Below are 20,788 nucleotides of genomic sequence, written 5' to 3'. Positions count from 1 at the left end.
TGGCACATCAAGAATGCATTGCAATATGGCACGTAGTTGATGCCGCCTCTAAACAGATAGCCAACACAGTCACCTTGCACCACCATGCCTGATTGCGTTCAGCTGACATATTGGAGGATGCGAGGTCAAGAATCAGGAAACTTCCCTTTGATGGGCTTGATCTGTTTGACAAGAAGGAAGATGAGATCCTTAATAATTTATTGAAGCTAAGGAAAACAGCCAGATCATACACCAGCCAGCAATATCATCTATGAAACGCCTGGCACCATCCCTATTCTTACAGGCCCTCTCAGGACCGCCAAAGACCTCCCGCAGGCAGGAAAGCAGCATCTTCATCAACAGGCACGCCGCCCTGACCACAAATCGTGGCAGAATCTTTGACCCAGTGCATCCACCAGCAGTTGTCAACCCTTCAATTTGTCTAGCCCTACTTCAGCATCTGACACAACATCACCTCAGATTCTTGTGTCCTCACCATTGTGGCTAGGGTCTATGCCATCAAATTTGATACTCTTCCCATAACGGGATTGCTCAAGACCACCAATCCCTCCCTTGCTATGATGGCATCCTTCAAAAGGATGCCATCATAGAGGTACATCAGTCAGATGTGACACTTGGTTTTTACTCCTGCTACTTTACAATTCCAAAAAAAGATGGTGGTCTCCATCCCATCCTGTACCTCCATCATCTCAACTCCTACATCACTCCTCAGCATTTCCACATGATCTCATTGGACCACACTATCCAGATGCTCTGGCAGGGTGACTGGTTCACTGCCATAGATGTGAAGGACACATACTTCCACATAAGGATCATTGCCGTTTCCTCAAATTTTCGATCAAGGGAGTGATATGCGAGTTCTAGGCGCTTCCCTTTGGGTTGTCTATCGCCCCTCAAGTGTTTACGAAGTGCCTAGCTCTGGTAGCAGCATATCTTCACCTTCAAGGCATCACGGTTTTCCCATACCTAGATGACTGGCTGCTGGTGTTGACATTCCGAGCCCAGACTGAACAGGATACAGAGACGACCCTATCCCTGTTATCGGCCCTAGGCCTCCAAGTCAACCTGGCGAAATCTACTCTTCAACCAACCCAACGAGTCTCCTGTATAGGAGCAGTTCTCAACTCTATGCTAGGCCAGGCTTTCCTTCCAGAGGACAGGATAGCAAAACTTAAGCTAATGTTGATATTCTGCCCTCCAGGACCCCTGGTATCGACCTTTTGGACTCAGTGTCTTTTAAGCCTCATGGCATTGACAATGGCTGTGGTGCAGCATGCATGCCTGAAGATGAGGTCTCTGCAGGCATGGTACCTATCCCTCTTCGATACCATAGTGGGCCATCTGTCCAAGCTGCTCGAAGTCCCCAATGAATTGTCATCCCAGCTAACATGGTGGGAATGTTGCTCAAACATCATAGTCGGCAGGTCATTTGACCCCCTTGCCTTGTCGGTCCAAGTGGCTATGGATGCCAGCTCCATGGGCTGGGGTGCAGACTGTGGTGAGGTGACCGTGCACAGCTTGTCATCCCTGGACAAAGCACAGTTACACATCAACCATCTAGAACTGCTTGCTGTCATCAAGGTGTTGTGGGCCTTTGAGTGGCTGATCACAGGTTGTACAGTTCAAGTGGCTATGGACAATACAACAACCATATTTTATATCAACAAGCAGGGGGGACCCATTCCCTACCCCTTCTTTATTTGGCCATCCTGCTATGGGAATGGTGCTATGCCCAGCATGTTTACCCCATGGCAGTGCATGTGGCATTGGAGGACAACACCCGAGCAGACCATCTCAGCAGCCTTCAATTGTGCAGTCACAAGTGGTTAATTGACAGCAAGGTGGAGACTACTCCCACAGTAGCCAAAGTCTTGAGCCACGCTTGTAAGTGTTCCACAAAGTGGAAAGTCTTTGATACATTCGCGTTTGCACATCACTTTCCTCTGCAACTGACCTCCCATGAGTCCTTCAGTTCCTCCTCCATCTCTTCAGATGTGGCCTCTCACATTCCACTTCGAAAGTCTACATGTCAGTGATAGTGGCCCATCAGCCACCAACTTCAGAAGCCGAGATCTTTTCTGCCATCCTACCCTCAAACAGTTCTTCCACAGCTTGAAAACCATGCTGCCGGCACACAAGACTCCTACTCTCCAGTGGTCTCTTCAGCTAGTGCTCAATTGTCTCATGTGGCCTCCCTTTGAGCCACTGGCCATTGTGTCCAAAAGATTGCTCAGACCAAAGACTGCCTTCCTTCTTGCCATTATGTTGGCTCGTAGGGCAGGGGACTTCGCTGCTTTGAGGGTAGACCCGCCTTTCCTCCAGTTCTGCCCTGACAAGGTAACACTTTACCCAGACCTTAACTTTGTTCCCCAGGTGGCCACTCATTTTCATTTGAGCCAACCCATGGTCTTCCCCACGTTCTTCTCTTCACCTACTTCGTGGCTGGAGTGTTCTTTGCATTCTCTGGATGTGAGATGAGCGTTGTCCTATTATGTCTCCCCCTCCTCATCCTTCTGTAAGTCACAAAAGCTGTTCATCAGCTGTCATGGCTGCTCCAGAGGGGCCATGGTAACATCTCAGACAGTCTCCAGGTGGATCATTTCAACTATTCATCTGACCTACAATCTCGCCCAGACCCTTTTGCCATGCGCCGTGAAGGCCCATTCGATGAGGGCTGTAGTTTCCTCTGTGGCATTCCTTAGAAGTGTTGACCTGTCAGATATCTACAAAGCAGCCACCTGGACTACATCATCTAGTTTTGTGGCCCATTATCAGCTGGAAGCCTCCTTTGGCCATGTTCTTTGGAACTGAGGCACTTGGTGTTGGAGGTGGGGTTAAGGTTAGTGTGGGGGAGGTTCCGGCACCATGTGCTTAAGCTCTAGAATATTTCGACGTTTCTTTGTGCAGGAGCACTAAAACCCATTAGTGTGACTTCACAGGTGACCACTCAAAGAACCAGGGTTACAGGTAAGAAACCTCTTTTTATTGTGGAAACCATTTAAATAAAATCAAAGCAAAAGCCATATTTTGTACTAGATGGTAAAGAGGAGGGAACATGATGTGACTTAAGCATTTTCATTTTAGCATTTTAAAAAGAAACTCAACTTGTATGTGTGTGTGTGTGTCCACAATTTTTGTGTGAGATTTAACCATGTTCTTTGATAATTTACTGAAGTGGTAAAGATAAATGGAGGTGCACCTTTAAAACTATTCAGCTTATATGCACTGCCAACTATTCATGTTAAACTCCCAGAGTAATCATTGGATTAGATGGGCAGTATACAATGAAATGAAATGAAATAACATAATGTAAAATAAAATAAATAAAATCATGAATGAATGAATGAATGAATGAATGAATGAATGAATGAATGAATGAATGAATGAATGAATGAATGAATAGCAGCTTCTGAAGCTAAAGCTTTGGCTCACCTACTTACATTAAGATGCCATGTTTTCTTAAGATAATCAGGACTAACCCAGCATGATCTTTGATCTAGATTTATGTTAAGGATTTGCTTTTTCACAAAGATATTTCATTGGCTGCTGAAAAACTATATCACAATATGTGGATGGAAGGACTATTCCCAATATAGACATCCATACGCGTGCTCTGGCTACACCTTGTCGTAGACCAAACATGGGCACTATGTGGACTCTTTGATCCCAGCTTGGAGAATTATATATGTTATACATATGCATTGGTCCTTCATGTGCACAGATGTCTCAGAAGCTTCTAGACCTAAACTAAAGTGATTTAGCAGGAGCCACACCCTCTCGCCTCATGGGATGAAGAGGAGAGGCTCTTGCCTCACCCACAGTTCCTTTCTGTTCACTGCATGATCAGTAACCTCTTAAAGGTTCTTCTCTTGCAACAACGTTTTCACATCTCTTATTCCTACAGCTTTTGTCTCTTTCATTACTTTGTTTTTGGATTCTTTAACTGTACAGTTACTGTACAGTGGGGTCTTGACTTAAGAACGACTTGAGTTAAGAACATTTTGACTTAAGAACCACTCTCATAGGAAAATATTGACTTGACTTACATACTTAGATTTGAGTTAAGAACTGAAAAAAACCACGTGGGAGGCAGGGAAAGTGCAAAATTTGAACTTTCAGTCAACTGTTGGCCGGTGAAAAGGGTGCCTGTCTGCTTCCTCACTCCTCCCAGCGTTTAGAGAGTGGATTGGGAGAGAGTCTTCAGACTGCCTGGTACTATACTGCCTGGACTGTATTTTCCCTGCCTTCCCTGAACCTTTCTTGACCTAAGAAAAAAAGAAACAAAATATCCCCCTCTAGTGGTCGAAGGCAGAATAGCAGCTTCCCATTAGTTTCTATGGACGGAAAAGAGCAGATACGGATCAAATGGTTTTCAATGCATTCCTATGGGAAATGCAGATTTGCCCTGAGAACTTTTTGACTTGAGAACCGCCTTCCAATATGGATTAAGTTCTCAAGTCAAGACCACACTGTACTTCAGTCCATTCTTGTCTTGGTTCTGATGTTGGCTTTAGGGCTCAACACCACACCTCCCTCTTGTGCACTGTGGGCTTGAAGGCATTTTTCAAGAAGTGGAGAGATGCTGCCACTGTTAGAACCTTTTGGAGCCAGCTATGCAAAATCAACAGTCTGTGCTTCCTTTGGGGGAAAAAGCCCTACAAGACTTCAGAGCGCGATGAACAACATTGAACCCACAGTCTCCTTTGATGCCTTTCAACATTTGATGTAAAAGTCTCCAGTACCATCCACAATGGTCCCAGCAGCAGACCCACTGCTGAACCTATCCCCAATCTCTGTTCTCATCTTTTAAATGATGTAATATTCCTGTTACGGACATCCTTGTGCTTTAGGAAACAGTTTCATGTCACATCAGAAAATACTCACTCTCATCCAAGCTACATTCACTATTCTTTCCTGCAGCTGTCCAACAACCCATCTCTTCCCGCATCTGTCGGTATTTATGACAACCATCATAGGTGTACTCCCATGTACCGGGCTTCAGTACTGCCTCCTCACCCAGTTCAGTCCTCTTACCAACACAATTGACATGTCAGATTCCTGAATGTTAGACATTATACTTCAAAGGAAGAGTTTCTACAGTGGCACCTCAACTTAAGAACTTAATCCTTTTTGGGACTGCGTTCTTAGGTCGGTCAAAAGCTTTTTAAGTCGAAGCACCATTTCCCATAGGAATGCATTGAAAACCCATTAATCCATTCCGGCCGAAGGGGAACCCCCCCCAAAAAATGAAAAATAAAGCACTGCAAGTCCCATGCTGGGACTGCAAAATACACACAACAGACACATCTAAAAATAAACATTTGAGCAAGTCCCACCCTGGGATTGCAAAAATAATAATTAAAAAACCACCAACAACAACACAGAAACATATCCCCCCAGCCCAAACCTACCCTCCAAAACCCACTCAGAGCAATTTTTTACAGCAGCAACCTAACGGTCTGAAGCCTCCTGGGGGTCCCGCGCCGCTGCCATCGCTGCCTTCCGAGGCCTCCCAGGGCTTGCCCCGGCAGAAAATGGCAGGAGAAAAGGGCCGGAAATTCAAAACTCAGCCTCCCGGGCTTGTCCAGCACCATCAGAGGAATTGCGGGGACCTCTGAAAGTGGCGATCGCTGTGGGGGCGCGCCAGTCCTCTAATGGTGCTGAGGAAGCCTCCAAAGGCTTCCTCAGCACCATTGGAGGACTAGCGCCCCCCGCGGCAATTGCCGCTTTGAGAAGTCCTCCGCAAGTCTTCCAATGGTGCTGGGCAAGCCCCGGGAGGCCTCTGAAAGTGCTGATCGCCCCAGCACTGGAAGCCCGGGAGGCTTAGTTTTGAATTTCCCACCCTTTTCCCCAGCCTTTTTCCTTTGTAAGTCAAGGCTCCACTCGTAACTCGATTCAAAATTTTACAAGCAGAACGGTTCATAACTGAAATCGTTCGCAAGTAGGGACAAACGCAAGTCGAGGTACCACTGTATTTTGTTTAGTCATCCTATGTGTAGAACTCTGTGGAGAGATACAAGCTGCATTATGGTTAGGAGTAAGAGAACCTCACAGAAGATAGAAAGGTTCTTTTAAAGGTACTTCATGATACTAAATGGGGATGAACACCTGCTGCCCATAGTATACCGCAGGTGTGTACAGATTTATATTGCCTATGGGTGTGGTCCATTATCAGTCATTCTCAATCATTCTCTTGTTACTACTCTTAGGGGACTGGTTCACCATTATTGACCTGTGCAATAAGCATATTCATATTAACAATGAAAATTTGTCTGGTTTATTCTATGACCTCATTGTTACTAGCTTTGGATGCTTGTATGATTGAAGATCAAACATCTAAGAAAAATAATTTGTTTACATATGCCCATACTCCTTCACCCTGGAAGTTACATTGAAAATCTGTTTAATATAATGTTAAGTATTTTCATGATAATAGGTTGTTGAGTGACCCTGAATTTTAACCAGCTGCTTTGAAAAACCTTTTCCTGATTCCCCTTTATTGATTTTAGTGTAAAAAGACCCTTTGAAGTTTTTAATTTGTATTCCCTGGAGAGGCAGAAAAGTGAAAGGAATGAACTGTATCCATCCTGCCAGTCTTGTAGACAGTACATACCTTAAATGCAGCACCTTGGTATGCTGGCCCATTGAATGTCACGTTGCATTTCCTGGGGATCAGACCAAAAGATGAAAAGAATATAAGAAAATGGTCCATAATAAAATCCAGAAGTAACATGCAGTTTCACTATGAACATGGAAATTCAGAATGGAGAACTAAGCTCTAATTCAAACCAGTCCAAATGCCAGATTCAAATGCTTTGAAGTCTTTAGATGAATTGGTGGAAATCCTTTCGAGCTTGTCAGAGATAAAAGCATTTTTCTTTAACTCCTACTATACCTTATTACATAGTACATTAATAGATTGTTGCCTTCATGTAAGGAAGGAGTTCTGTTTAGTAGCAGAAGGCTGACAAAATTAGTCAATGAAATAAAGTATTCTTACAAAATAAAGAGCCTGCAATGAGATAATTGACTGGTTATTTCAAATTGATTTATTAAATTCACCCCTAGCATTACACCCATTTTTCCTGGGTGCTAAGCTCAACTCCTTTAATGCCCGTCCATCTGGACAGGACATTTTAGCTTCCCAAAGTCACATACTGTTCCAGAATCTATACAGAACAATGCCCTCAAGGTAGATGTTTTATGACATCATTAAACAGTATTCCTAAGTTTTGACCTCTCATCTCATGTTGACTTTTTTTCTTTTTCTTTTTTAAAGGGAAAAATGACTGGGCCAAAAAAATGCTCCAACAAATCTATTGCTTTTTCCCATTTTGTGTCCTAGACAGTATAATGCATTGGGACAAACAAACAAAAAAGTCATGTGCCATTTTTTTAGCAAACCATTATGCCAAGAAGCTGGTTGAACCCATTAGTCAGGGGAGCATTAGAAGTTTCAGTGGTTTAGGACAGTGGTCCCCAACCTTTTTGACACTGCGGACTGGTTTGGGGGGATGAGGTCTGTGCGTGAGGGAGGCAGGGCACCCCCGAGCTCATGCGCATGCGTGGAGGGGTGGGGCTTGGGCTTGCAGGCACTTGTGTGATGGGGCAGGGAGTGTGCACACAGTGGATGTACACACTTGTGCGCGTGCACGAAGGGCCGGGGGTGCTCGCGGGGGAACATGTATGTGCGAAGGGGATATGCGGGGGAGCATGCGGGGGAGTGTGTGCGGGGGTGCTGGAAGATCTGTCTCCGTAGCCCAGTCTGGCCAAGACCATGGACTGGCACCAGGCCGCAGACCCCGGGGGTTGGGGACCACTGGTTTAGGAGATACAAGACATGTAAGCGTAAATCCATCTCTTAAATCCAACCACAATCCTAATCCTAATTCTCAATATTTTGGAATTTTCATGGCATCAGAATTCACTCCACATGTTATCTGTGTTGATGAGAATTCAACTTCACTTCACTTCACCTGTCCCTACTATTCCTCAGTTATTTTATCCTTTTTTCAGTAGTCACATTAATTTTACTAATTTCAAGGCTTTGTCATTCATTCTGCTTTTTATCAGTTCTTAAAGATCTTTGAGTTTGATTATTGTGCTGAAAACTGAGTTTCGTGGCCATGTTGCCAATTGATGAATGAAATTATTACTTGGAAAATAGGCTTGCTACAGAAGTGTAAAAAACCAGGATCAGTGCTGTCCAGGTTATTAATGCTCTCCTAGTTTGGTGAGGCACACTTAAAATCCTTGTTGCTCTCTGCTGCTTAACTTTCTAATAACTAGTACTCATCCCACTGGCACGAGGCCTTTGTGTCCCATGTAAAGTAGTTTTTAATGATGTCTTTTAATGCATTCGTCACAACTTGCCTTGGTAGCAAAAATACATTCACTGTTCTGAAAAATGTTACAGCTATTTATTGTAGAATTTGAACGTCATAAATACTTGGGTGTGCTATTTAGCCATGATGCTGTGTGAGAAATGACTATCACCTGAGAGTATCTTTCAGGTGTTGTTAGGTAGTTTATACGAGAATAAGTACTGTACAAGAATGTGTTAAAAGAAAAATATGGTATAAGCAAAACAATAGCAATTTCCATGTATAATTGTCTACTGTTGCAAGTTCGGTGGATTGTCTTAAACGGTTGTCTTTCAAAAGGAAAGTTCCTCTTCCATCACAGAATCAGGAAGAAGAAGGGGAGAGCACAGCCTCATTGACAGTAGGGATTTATCTGCTGAGAGTGACAGATAGCTAAGAGTTGGGGAGCAGGCGTAGAGTTGGATTCAGTCTGATTCTGTACTTATTCCACTCATTCCAGTTGTGAGTCCATGATTAGTAAGACATGCTAATCAGAGTTTGTATTTTGATCCTTATTTTCCATTTGTAAACCCTGTCTTTTGTTTAAAAAAACACCCTATAAATAAACTCCCTAATGAACTTCTAGGGAATCTTGTGACACTGCTAGGGAGTGCCTTTCCTTTTAGAACTCCCCCAAGACACTTTATCCTCAGTGATGCTTGCTGTGATTAGATTTATAAAGATCAATTATGATACTAGAGCTCAAACCTTAGATCAGGACCTGTATGCTGTCCTACTCCATAGACTCCAGGGCCTTCAAGTCATGCAAAATAGACTAACTACATGAATCTTCTTAGGGCCTCACAGTTTCTGGGGCTGGTTTTGAGGGTTAGCCCCTATGAGTTCATTCAAAATCTATCATTTGGACCTCGCAAAAAGCAGAGAACCTTTTTATCAGGGTTCTAGCCCTTTCCTGGCTCTTCACAGATTTTCTGAAAACCTCATGCACTTCAGTTATCTGCTCCAGTTTTCCAAATCTCATTATAACTCTGAGTGCTTCAAATATCAGTTTAATTTTCCTTTGATGTTTGAAGTGCATTTTTAGTTTATTTATTTGATTTCTATACAACCCATCGAGCTACCTAGGCTACTCAGGGCCACTCTTCTATAACTTCAGTTCCTGTTCTAATCAGCTTATAAGGCATCAGAGCTTATGCTCTACTGGCTTAGCAATGGAAGTTTGTTCAGTAATAATGTTATATTTAAATTGATCCAGGGATTAAAAATCTCCACCATAGGCTGCCAACTTCTAGCTGCCGCTTAATTTACAGGTCTAACTGCAGTGTAAGAGACTGTTAGGATTTTCCAGGTGGGCAGAACTAGCTTGTATATCCTACAATCAAGAGTAAGATTTTAGAATGCATAAAAATAATAAAAACAAAAGAATTGAAGATAAACAGATTTATGTCAGTATGAGCTGAAATACATTATGTGGATTATAATCCATATCCTCAGACTCAAGGAGTATAATAGATAGGCCATAGCTCTATGGACCCCATTGCTTTGCATGTATAGGGTTGATGGCAAAGGTATTGGGTCTAAATGAAATGGGGCATGGTGACAATTACATTGATAATGAGTGAAATCAAAAGAAAAAGAAAAAATAAAGAAGACAAAAATATTGTGGCACTTTAAAGACTAACTGCTATATTTTAATTTGAGCTTTCATGGGCAAGTGCAATTCTTTGGATGATGGGCTTTCAACATAACAAGAGCATTATTAAGACCAGTAATGATCAGTCACAGTGTTGATTACATAGACACCCTGTTAGCAGCAATGAAACATTTTTAGAAAGTTTTCAGATTAGCAGTATGTCAAGGAGAAAAATTTTTCGTTATAGCTGTGAGTCTTATGAATAGCTATAAACAAAAAGTTATTTTCTTTGACGTAATTTGAACCTCATCCCCTTTTCTGATGGTTAGGTAATAGCATATCTGTAAAAAGTCTGTGAAATAGTGTTAATCTTTAAATTTTATTTCTGAAAAAACTGCTGTGGCTAATGATGTCAGTAGCTTTACACAACATAAGTTACAGAACAGCTGTTACCTTGTTTTGTGGGAAACTTGGCATGATGCTGTATAGAGCTATGATTCCACTGCTTGTCTGAAATCAGTTCTCTAGGGCAGTGGTCCCCAACCTTGGGCCTCCAGGTGTTCTTGGATTTCAACTCCCAGAAATCCTGGCCAGCAGAGGTGGTGGTGAAGGCTTCTGGGAGTTCTAGTCCAAGAACATCTGGAGGCCCAAGGTTGGGGGGGACCACTGCTCTATGACATACCTAACAAATTGGTAAATCTTAAAAACTGCATACTTAGATCTCAGTGGTTTCCATGTCATAGTACTAATAATGAAGACAAAATCAAAACGCATATATAATTCTTATGAGAGAGTCCATGGGAGCCTTGGGGTGGGGGAGGATCAGAAATATTTTATTTCTGAAAAATCACTGCAGTGGATGACATCATTAGACTTAAACAGCGTAATTTGCAGAACAGGATTTCTGTCAATTGATCTCAAAACATTTGCGTACCCACTCAAGGAGGAAGCAAAGTAATGTGTTCCCCATTGTTTCTTGTTGCAGAACAGTGCTAATGCCTATTGCTAATGAGTTTGCTCCAGATGTTGTGCTAGTATCATCTGGTTTTGATGCAGTTGAAGGTCATCCTGCACCACTTGGAGGATATAATCTATCAGCAAAATGTAAGCCCTTTCAGATTTTTTCGTTTCAATTTTTTCTATCTCCTTGTATGTTTACTTGAATTTGAGATCTGTTTCAGTTTCATATTCATTTATCAATCACTGTAGTTTCCTCCCATCTTGATAATTTTCCACATGGTTTAAAAATAAAATGTTCGAGTGAGATTATAACAATAGAGCCATTAAAAATAACACAATAATATCACCAAAATGCAATAAAATTGCAATCAGCTCACATTCCTTTCTAAAAAGCTAGATTTAGGATATTTTCTTCTTTTCCCCAAGCTAAAATGGGGGACCAGCACACTTTCTAGGATAGCTCATTCAGAGGCCTCAAAGATAAAATATGTGTAGTATTTGAATGATTCAAAATGACATTTTGAAAGAGAAGTGAGGAACTAATTGGTAGATAACTTCCTACTGGTTGCAGATGCTTTCATCTCTTCTTTTTCAAGGGATGATCTGTGGTATTCTCTATTCAGGGGCTATCCTGTACAGGGAGTTTATTATCCCAACTTGTATTCCCCCCCATTCTTTGGGCTACTCCCATCAGCATTAGAGGGGTAACATGGCAAAAGTGAGGGGCAACACAGTTCAAGTCCAAAGGCTTTGGAGGGCACCCAGTTGACAAAGGCTGCTGCAGTTGAACATGGAGATTCAAATGATGTGCCTGCATTTCTCAAAAGAATGCAGGTGGTATACTGGATATACCTGACTGAAATATGTTTCTTAAGGAGCGTTGGCTAGGTCCAGTACATCTCAAGTCCGTAAAACTATTTCAACAGAGTAACTACTTCTATATCAGTTGCAGGTAGAACACTGTATACAGTGGTGCCCCGTATAGCGAGGTTAATCCGTTCCGGATTAACCCTCGCTATGCGGAATCGTCGCTAAACGGGTAGGGAAAACGTATTGAAACGCATTAAACTTAGTTTAATGCGTTCCAATACCTTGCTTACTTACCCGTTCAGCGAGGATTCCCCTTGCCGGCAGCCATTTTCGCGCCCTCGCTAAGCGAGGGCAGGGCGTGAAAATGGCTGCCAGCAGCCATTTTCGGGCTTCCGGCGGCCATTTTGGAGCCGCCAAACAGCTGTTCGGCGGCTCCAAAATGGCCGCCGCAATACCCGATCTTCGCAATGCGGGTTTTCCCCATTGCGAAGATCGGGTATGTTTCCGTATAGCGATCCCGAAAAAGGGATCGCTATACGGAAACATCGCTATACGGTGCACTCGCTAAGCGAGGCACCACTGTATATCTTAACGTCTCCACTGTGCTTACAAAGTGATGCCTCGTAATGAATGGACAATGTGGTTATGTCAAATTCGTTGAAACTCGCACACATTCAAGATATTTTTCATCAGTTTTGAAGTGAACATGAAAAGAGTGATAATATTTCCATTTTTTGGATATTTATTTTATTAAATGAAAACATATTGTAGGAAACAAAAGAACAAGAAACAAATAAACGAATAAAATACAATAATTATACACAAACAAAATTGAAACAGAGTGCTCCCACACACACACTGGAACCAATAGAGGACTAGACCTTTTCCTTTATTTCAAGGATTCCCGTTCCCCTTCCAAAATTGTAATGTTTCTTGCGATGGTGCTCTTCTCTTCCCCTTTATTAATACATAATCAATAAAATCTCCCCAAATTTCTGCAAAAGTATGCCTTTTAAGCAGTCCTTTTTTAACTTTAATGTTGCATGTTAATTTGTCATTAATAGCTATATTCCATACCTCTGTATACCATTTACATAATTGAAAATTATTTTATTTTCCAATACTTGGCTATAATTAATCTAGCAGCTGTGACCAAATTAGAAATTAATTCTGTAGTTGCCCAGTTATATTCCACCTTATCAAATATTGATAGAAGTGCTATTTTAGGACATACTTTTACATTTTGTTTGGCTATTTCTCTTATTTCTCCAAATACTATTTGCCAAAATTTCATCACACTGAAATTTCCCACCACATGTGAAAGTATATGCCGGTTTTCTGGCATCCCCTCCAGCACAACATAGAATAATTTTTATTTATTTTAGTTTCATTGGAGTTACATACCATTGTCGAATTCTAATTCTATACCTAATTCTTATAGACATGGATTTCACTGATCTTACATCCCATATTTTCTTCCATCTCTCAGTGTTTATCACTTCCCTCATATCATGTTCCCATAAAACACTCAGAGGATCCTGTTGATCCCCTGCTTCAATTAGTATTTTGCAAATTTTACTTACTGTGCCTTTCAGTGCTTTATTTTCTGCTAGATTTTCCTTTTGTAATAACATTTCCTCAAATTTTGTAACTTCCCTATATTTACCATATTTCCTCAACCAATCTTTTGTCCAATTCTCTAAATTGCAACACACTGAACAATGACAATTTTTGCAGTCCTAATACGTTTTCATTTGCTCTTTACTCCCCATCCTTTCTACCAAATTCTTTAATTATTTGCTATCTTCACTATTTACATATTTATTTATATGTTGGAACTGTAAAGTCTTGCATCCAAACTCATTAACATCCGATTTTTTTCTTAATGTCAACATACTAAGGAAGGACTTCTACTCTTAATAAATCCTCTTTTCTTGGATTCTTTGTTTCACAGGCTTTGGGTATCTGACAAAACAGCTCATGGGTCTGGCTGGAGGACGAATCATTCTGGCCCTTGAAGGAGGCCATGACCTGACAGCCATTTGTGATGCTTCTGAAGCTTGTGTTTCTGCTTTGCTAGGAAATGAGGTATGAAGAAAAGCAAAGGCATTCTGCATTACTTACTTTCAGAAATTTACAGTGGCAGAAGTCCCACATATTTGCACTACTTGATAACTGGTATTATAAATATAAAATCTGGAACATGTTACGAGTTAATACTGTTATGTGTTGACTATATTTTCTGTAATAATTAAAATAGATCACAGTATCAATGAAGGGCCACAGGTCTAATCTTCACACATTCCACAAAGAAGGGACTTTGTTATCATGACTTTTGTGAAATTATATTGACCCACATAAAATAATCATTGCTCTGTGCAGGAAATTCATTGACATGTGTTCTGCAGCATATTATAGCAGTTTTGCATTGGCTATACGAGGCTGCAGGGGAGTTGGCAAGATTACTAAGTAAGTGGACACGAAGCAAATTATATATAAGCTTATCCATACTTCCATATGTCTGCAATACCTACTTGAAATTAAGCTGCAGTCCTGTGTACACTTATGAGGATGTCCTATCATTTGATTTTTCTTACTTGCAAGTAAATGTAACATAGACTAGTACAGTGCATGTAAAGATATTGTTGGTCCTTGTGTTGCCCCCAAAACATAGAACCTTCTTTTCCAGCAGTTGAAGTACTGTGTAAGGATTGTGTAACTTGGCATCACTAATTGATAAAGTGCTGAGGTACAACTCTGTTGTATGGTAGGGAAGTTTGACTAGGCACATAGCTGAAATGCATTGCAACACTTCATCAGTTGATCAGTTAACAATTAGGTGCAGCAAGTTACACAAATCTCAGATAGACACAGATGGAATTCTGTTAACAATCCATGTTCAAAATTCTAACTATAAACACCCACATTCACAAATGGCTTACAAGTAATAGTTTTAGAAGAGACAGCCATGTTTGTCTGTGCTAGCATAGCAGGCAAAACCAAAAGAAAAACAAAATATAAGGAAAAGAATGGAAGGAAATGGACTTGTCCATGGACGTTTCCATTGAAATATATTATATAAAATATATAACATAATAGTTAATCTTTAAGGTGCCACTTTTTTGTCTTCTTTATTTTTTATTTTTATTTTGTTTTTGCCTGATTTGCAAATAATAGATAATCTATTATTTAAAATATTTTCATTCCGCCTTTCTCCTTAAAAAGGGCCTAATGTGATGTACATTGAAAGACAATATTTAAAGCTAAGAACAATGAGTATAAATAGGCAGCTTACATCATTAGAAGACAACATTAAAGCTAAAAAAAGTATACAAATATTAAAAAGGAACAAATAACACTCAGAAATCGAAAACACAAGTAGTACTAAAAACCCAGTCGGAGCAGTAATGCGTATCAATCTACACCAGAACCATGTGTTTATGCATGCAAACATCATCCTGATCCAGAAATTAAGAGCTAATGCACGTGATACTTTATGAATAGAAATACGTAGCTGATTTAAGACTTGGAAATCTCAGTCTCATTCTCAGACAAATCCATGTGCTTGAGAGAAATTCTGGAGCATTTAGATCTTACATCAAAACCATTTCCTATCCCACCCCCCTTTTACCTTGTCCCCCTATTTGTATCTCAGCCCCTATCCCTAAAAAAATTAATAAAAACAATTAAAAATCTTATATTAAAGAAACCCCAATCACAATTGTTCACATTATTGTATGACAGCGATAACATTTTTTGTTATTATAAATTCCTGTGTCTCTGAACTCAAGGAGGAACAACATATTTCACCTCCCTCACAGTTTCTAATGCTTTGTGCTTTTTTTTAAGATTGGTTGTGATTAATTGTAAAAAATATACATAACTTAATGTTCTTCTTTGTAGTCTCTGTGAATGCACACTAATGGGTTTTAGTGTGCCTGTGCAGAGAAACCTTAGAATATTCTAGAGCTTAAGCACATGGTTCAGGTACCTCCTCGACTCTACCCTTAGCCACGCAAGAAACCATAATGGAGGTTGCCCATGCTCGTGCCATGGATCTTTCCATGGGCTCAGGCCGCTCACTGTCTTCTAAGAAGTTGTCAAAGGGTTCAAAGATAACTACAAGATCTCACCCCTCGCTATGGTATCAATGCCGAAGCCTGTGTCAGTACTGATGCCGGAAAAGGAAAAGAAGCCCTCAACCCTGCAAAAGGCCAAACATGCCGCAGATGAGACTGGGCCTTTGCCTTCGGTTGTTGACTGCCCCAAATGTGTTTACAAAGTGTCTAGCTCCTGTGGCAGCATATCTTCACCTACAAGACATCACCATATTCTCATACCTAGACAACTGGCTTCTGGTGTCCATCTCAAACCCAGGCACAGCTCTATACTGAAAAGACCTTATCTCTGTTATTCACCCTGGGAACAAAATCTACTCTCAGTCCGACTCAGAGAGTCTCCTGTGTTTGTGTGTTTAGTCGTTTAGTCGTGTCTGACTCTTCGTGACCCCATGGACCAGAGCACGCCAGGCCCTCCTGTCTTCTACTGCCTCCCGGAGTTGTGTCAGGTTCATGTTGGTTGCTTCGCAGACACTGTCCAGCCATCTCTTCCTCGGTCGTCCCCTTCTCCTCTTGCCGTCACACCTTCCTAACATCAGGGTTTTTTCCAAGGAGTCTTTTCTTCTCATGAGATGGCCAAAGTACTGGAGCCTCAGCTTCAGGATCTGTCCTTCCAGTGAGCAGTCAGGGTTGATTTCCTTTAGAACTGATAGGTTTGTTCTCCTTGCAGTCCAGGGGATTCTCAAGAGCCTCCTCCAGCACCACAATTCAAAGGCATCAGTTCTTCGGCAGTCTGCTTTGTTTATGGTCCAGCTCTCACTTCCATACATCACGACAGGGAAAAACCATAGCTTTGACTATTCGGACTTTTGTTGGCAAGGTGATGTCTCTGCTTTTCAAAATGCTGTCAAGATTTGTCATCGCTTTCCTCCCAAGAAGAAGGCGTCTTTTAATTTCGTGGCTGCTGTCTCCATCTGCAGTGATCATGGAGCCCAGGAAGATAAAATTTGACACTGCCTCCATATCTTCCCCTTCTATTTCCCAGGAGGTGATGGGACCAGTGGCCATGATCTTAGTTTTTTTGGTGTTGAGTTTCAGACCGTTTTTTGCACTCTCCTCTTTCACTCTCATTACAAGGTTCTTTAATTCCTCCTCACTTTCTGCCATCAGAGTGGTATCATCTGCATATCGGAGGTTGTTGATATTTCTTCCGGCAATCTTAATTCCGGCTTGGGTTTCTGCCAGTCCAGCCTTCCGCATGATGTATTCTGCATATAAGTTAAATAAGCTGGGGGACAGTATACAGCCTTGCCGTACTCCTTTCCCAATTTTGAACCACTCAGTTGTTCCATGACCAGTTCTGACTGTTGCTTCCTGTCCCACATATAGGTTTCTCAGTAGACAGATAAAGTGGTCAGGCACTCCCATTTCTTTAAGAACTTTCCATAGTTTATTGTGGTCCACACAGTCAAAGACTTTTGTGTAGTCAATGTAGCAGAAGTAGATGTTTTTCTGGAACTCTATGGCTTTCTCCATAATCCAGCGCATGTTAGGAATTTGGTCTCTAGTTCCTCTGCCCCTTCGAAATCCACATTCTGGGAGTTCTCAGTCCACATACTGCTGAAGCCTACCTTGGAGGATTTTGAGCATAACCTTGCTATCGTGTGAAATGAGTGCAATTGTACGGTAGTTGGAGCATTCTTTGGCACTGCCTTTCTTTGGGATTGGGATGTAGACTGATCTTTTCCAATCCTCTGGCCACTGTTGAGTTTTCCAAACTTGCTGGCATATTGAATGTAGCACCTTAACAGCATCATCTTTTAAGATTTTAAATAGTTCAACTGGAATGCCATCACCTCCACTGGCCTTGTTGTTAGCCAGGCTTTCTAAGGCCCACTTGACTTCGCTCTCCAGGATGTCTGGCTCAAGGTCAGCAACTACATTGTCTGGGTTGTCTGGGATATCCAAATCTTTCTGATATAATTCCTCTGTGTATTCTTGCCACCTCTTCTTGACGTCTTCTGCTTCTGTTAGGTCCCTCCCATTTTTGTCTTTTATCATGTTCATCTTTGCGCAAAATGTTCCTCTAGTATCTCCAATTTTCCTGAACAGATCTCTGGTCTTTCCTTTTCTGTTATCTTCCTCTATTTCTTTGCATTGTTCATTTAAGAAGGCCCTCTTGTCTCTCCTTGCTATTCTTTGGAAGTCTGCATTCAATTTTCTGTAACTTTCCCTATCTCCCTTGCATTTTGCTTCCCTTCTCCTCTCTGCTATTTCTAAGGCCTCGTTGGACAGCCACTTTGCTTTCTTGCATTTCCTTTTCTTTGGGATGATTTTCGTTGCTGCCTCCTGGACAATGTTACGAGCCTCTATCCAAAGTTCTTCAGGCACTCTGTCCACCAAATCGAGTTCCTTAAATCTGTTCTTTACTTCCACTGTGTATTCATAAGGGATTTGGTTTAGATTATACGTACCTGAGTGGCCCAGTGGTTTTTCCTACTCTCTTCAGTCTAAGCTTGAATTTTGCTATGAGAAGCTGATGATCAGAACCGCAGTCAGCTCCAGGTCTTGTTTTTGCTGACTGTATAGAGCTTCTCCATCTTTGGCTGCAGAGAATATAATCAATCTGATTTCGATATTGCCCATCTGGTGATTTCCATGTGTAGAGTCGCCTCTTGTGTTGTTGGAAAAGAGTGTTTGTGATGACCAGCTTATTCTCTTGACAAAACTCTATTAGCCTTTGTCCTGCTTCGTTCTGAACTCCAAGGCCAAACTTCCCTGTTGTTCCTTTTATCTCTTGGCTCCCTACTTTAGCATTCCAGTCCCCTAGAATGAGAAGAACATCTTTCTTTGGTGTCAGTTCTAGAAGGTGTTGTAAATCTTCATAGAATTGTTCAATTTCAGTCTCCTCAGCAATGCTGGTTGGTGCATAAACTTGGATTATTGTGATGTTGAATGATCTGCCTTGGATTCGTATTGACATCATTCTATCATTTTTGAGATTGTATCCCATTACAACTTTTCCCACTCTTTTGTTGACTATGAGGGCTACTCCATTCCTTCTACAGGATTCTTGCCCACAGTAGTAGATATGATAATCATCTGAGCTGAATTCGCCCATTCCTGTCCATTTTAGTTCACTGATGCCCAGGATGTCGATGTTTATTCTTGCCATCTCCTGTTTGACCACCTCCAGCTTCCCAAGGTTCATAGATCTTACATTCCAGGTTCCTATGCAGTATTTTTCTTTACAGCATTGGACTTTCCTTTCACTTCCAGGCACATCCACAGCTGAGCGTCCTTTCGGCTTTGGCCCAACCACTTCATTAGCTCTGGAGCTACTTGTACTTGTCCTCCATTCTTCTCCAGTAGCATGTTGGACGCCTTCCGACCTGAGGGGCCCATCTTCCAGCGTCATATCTTTTAGCCTTTTGTTTCTGATCTCTGCACGGCATAGCCCATAGCTTCTCTGAGTTACTCAAGCCCCTTCGCCACGACAAGGCAGCAATCCATGAAGGAGAGAGAGTCTCCTACATAGGAGCATTTCTCAACTCCATGCAAGACTGAGCTTTCCTACTACAGAGGATACAGAAACTCTGTCTCATGCTTCGTTTCTTCCCACCGGGAGCACTGGTACCGGCCCTCCGGGCTCAGTGCCTTCTAGGCCTCATGGCATCGACAATGGCTGTGGTGCAGCATGGTCCCCTGAAGATGCGGTCCCTGCAGACATGGCACCTGTCCCTCTTTGATGCGGTGGTAGACCCTCCATGCTCGAAGTCTCTGATGAACCATTGTAACAGTTGATGTGGTGGGAATGTCACTCGAACCTCTTAGTTGACAGATTGTTCGACCCTCTTGCCTTGTCAGTCCAGCTTTCCATGGATGCCAGCCCGACCGATTGGGGCACGCATTGTGGCAATATGACCACATGCCCTGTGGTTCCCAGATGAGGCACAGTTACACATCAAGCACCTGGAGCTGCTTACTGTCATCAAAGCATTTTGAGCCTTCGAACAGCTGATCATGGGTGATACAGTTCGGGTGGCTACAGACAACAGAACAACTGTATTTTATATCAGCAAGCAGATTGGGGACTCATTCTGTGGGAATGGTGCTATGCCTTGCACATTTACCCTGTGGCAGTTCATGTGGCATCAGAGGGCAACACTCTGGCAGACCATCTCACAGCAAGCTTCAGTCTTGCTGTCACTCAATGGCAAGGTGCTTCATCTCTGCCGTCATTGGGGCAGGCCTTGGGTGAATGTGTGTGCCTCAGAAAAAAAAGGAGTGCAGCTGGTACTGTTCTCGAGCGAGGATCAGCCGCCGTTCCCTTGGGGATGCTTTCACGACCAGGTAGTCCACCAGCCTTTTTTTACCTGTTTCTGCCTATTCCACTCATTCAAAAGACAATTATCAAGATCCGCCAGGACAATGCAGACACGATCCTGATCGCCTCTTGGTGGCCCCACCAACCGTGGTTTTCTGTCCTGCAGACCATGGCATCAGATCTTTTCTGACTCCCGAGGGTTCCTCATCTGTTGATCCTGAATCATGGCAAGACATTCCATCCAGACCTTGACTTGCTTCACCTGACGGCATGGAGACTGTCCCTATAGTAGACAAAGTCTTGAACCATGCTCGTAAGAGTTCCACGATGTTGTGCGATTCCTATAAGTGGAAGGTATTTGTTACATTTGCATCCAAACATCACTTACCTGTGCAACAGTCCTCCCTCTACATGGTTGTTCAGTTCCTCCTCCATCTCTTCTGTCATGGTCTCTCACACTCCACATTGAAGGTTTACATGGCAGTGATAGTGGCCCATCAGGCATGTCTGTTCTGCCATCGTACCCTCAAGCAGTTTCTGCACTGCCTGAGAAACATGCGCTTGGCATACAAGCCTCCTATCCCCCAGTGGTCTCTTCAGCTGATACTCAGTCTCCTCATGCAGCCTCCCTTTGAGCCACTGGCCACTGCATCTGAAAGGCTGCTGGCACTAAAGA

The 20,788-nt window shown here is 42.3% G+C and overlaps 1 protein-coding gene across 8 annotated transcripts in view; it reads left to right on the top strand.

Moving 5' to 3' along the window:
* Window positions 1-20,788, top strand: part of HDAC4 (histone deacetylase 4) — a 303,006-nt gene that overhangs the window by 258,899 nt on the left and 23,319 nt on the right. For all 8 annotated transcript variants that reach the window (XM_072977471.2, XM_072977437.2, XM_078378962.1 and 5 more), the window contains 2 exons: window positions 10,943-11,061; window positions 13,682-13,815. In XM_072977471.2, the coding sequence (XP_072833572.1) occupies window positions 10,943-11,061; window positions 13,682-13,815 (253 nt within the window). The remainder of the gene's footprint in view (window positions 1-10,942; window positions 11,062-13,681; window positions 13,816-20,788) is intronic.

Source organism: Pogona vitticeps, chromosome 1, assembly GCF_051106095.1.
Source record: "Pogona vitticeps strain Pit_001003342236 chromosome 1, PviZW2.1, whole genome shotgun sequence".
NCBI classification, from domain to species: domain Eukaryota; kingdom Metazoa; phylum Chordata; class Lepidosauria; order Squamata; family Agamidae; genus Pogona; species Pogona vitticeps.
This window is presented reverse-complemented; position numbering and strand designations above follow the sequence as displayed.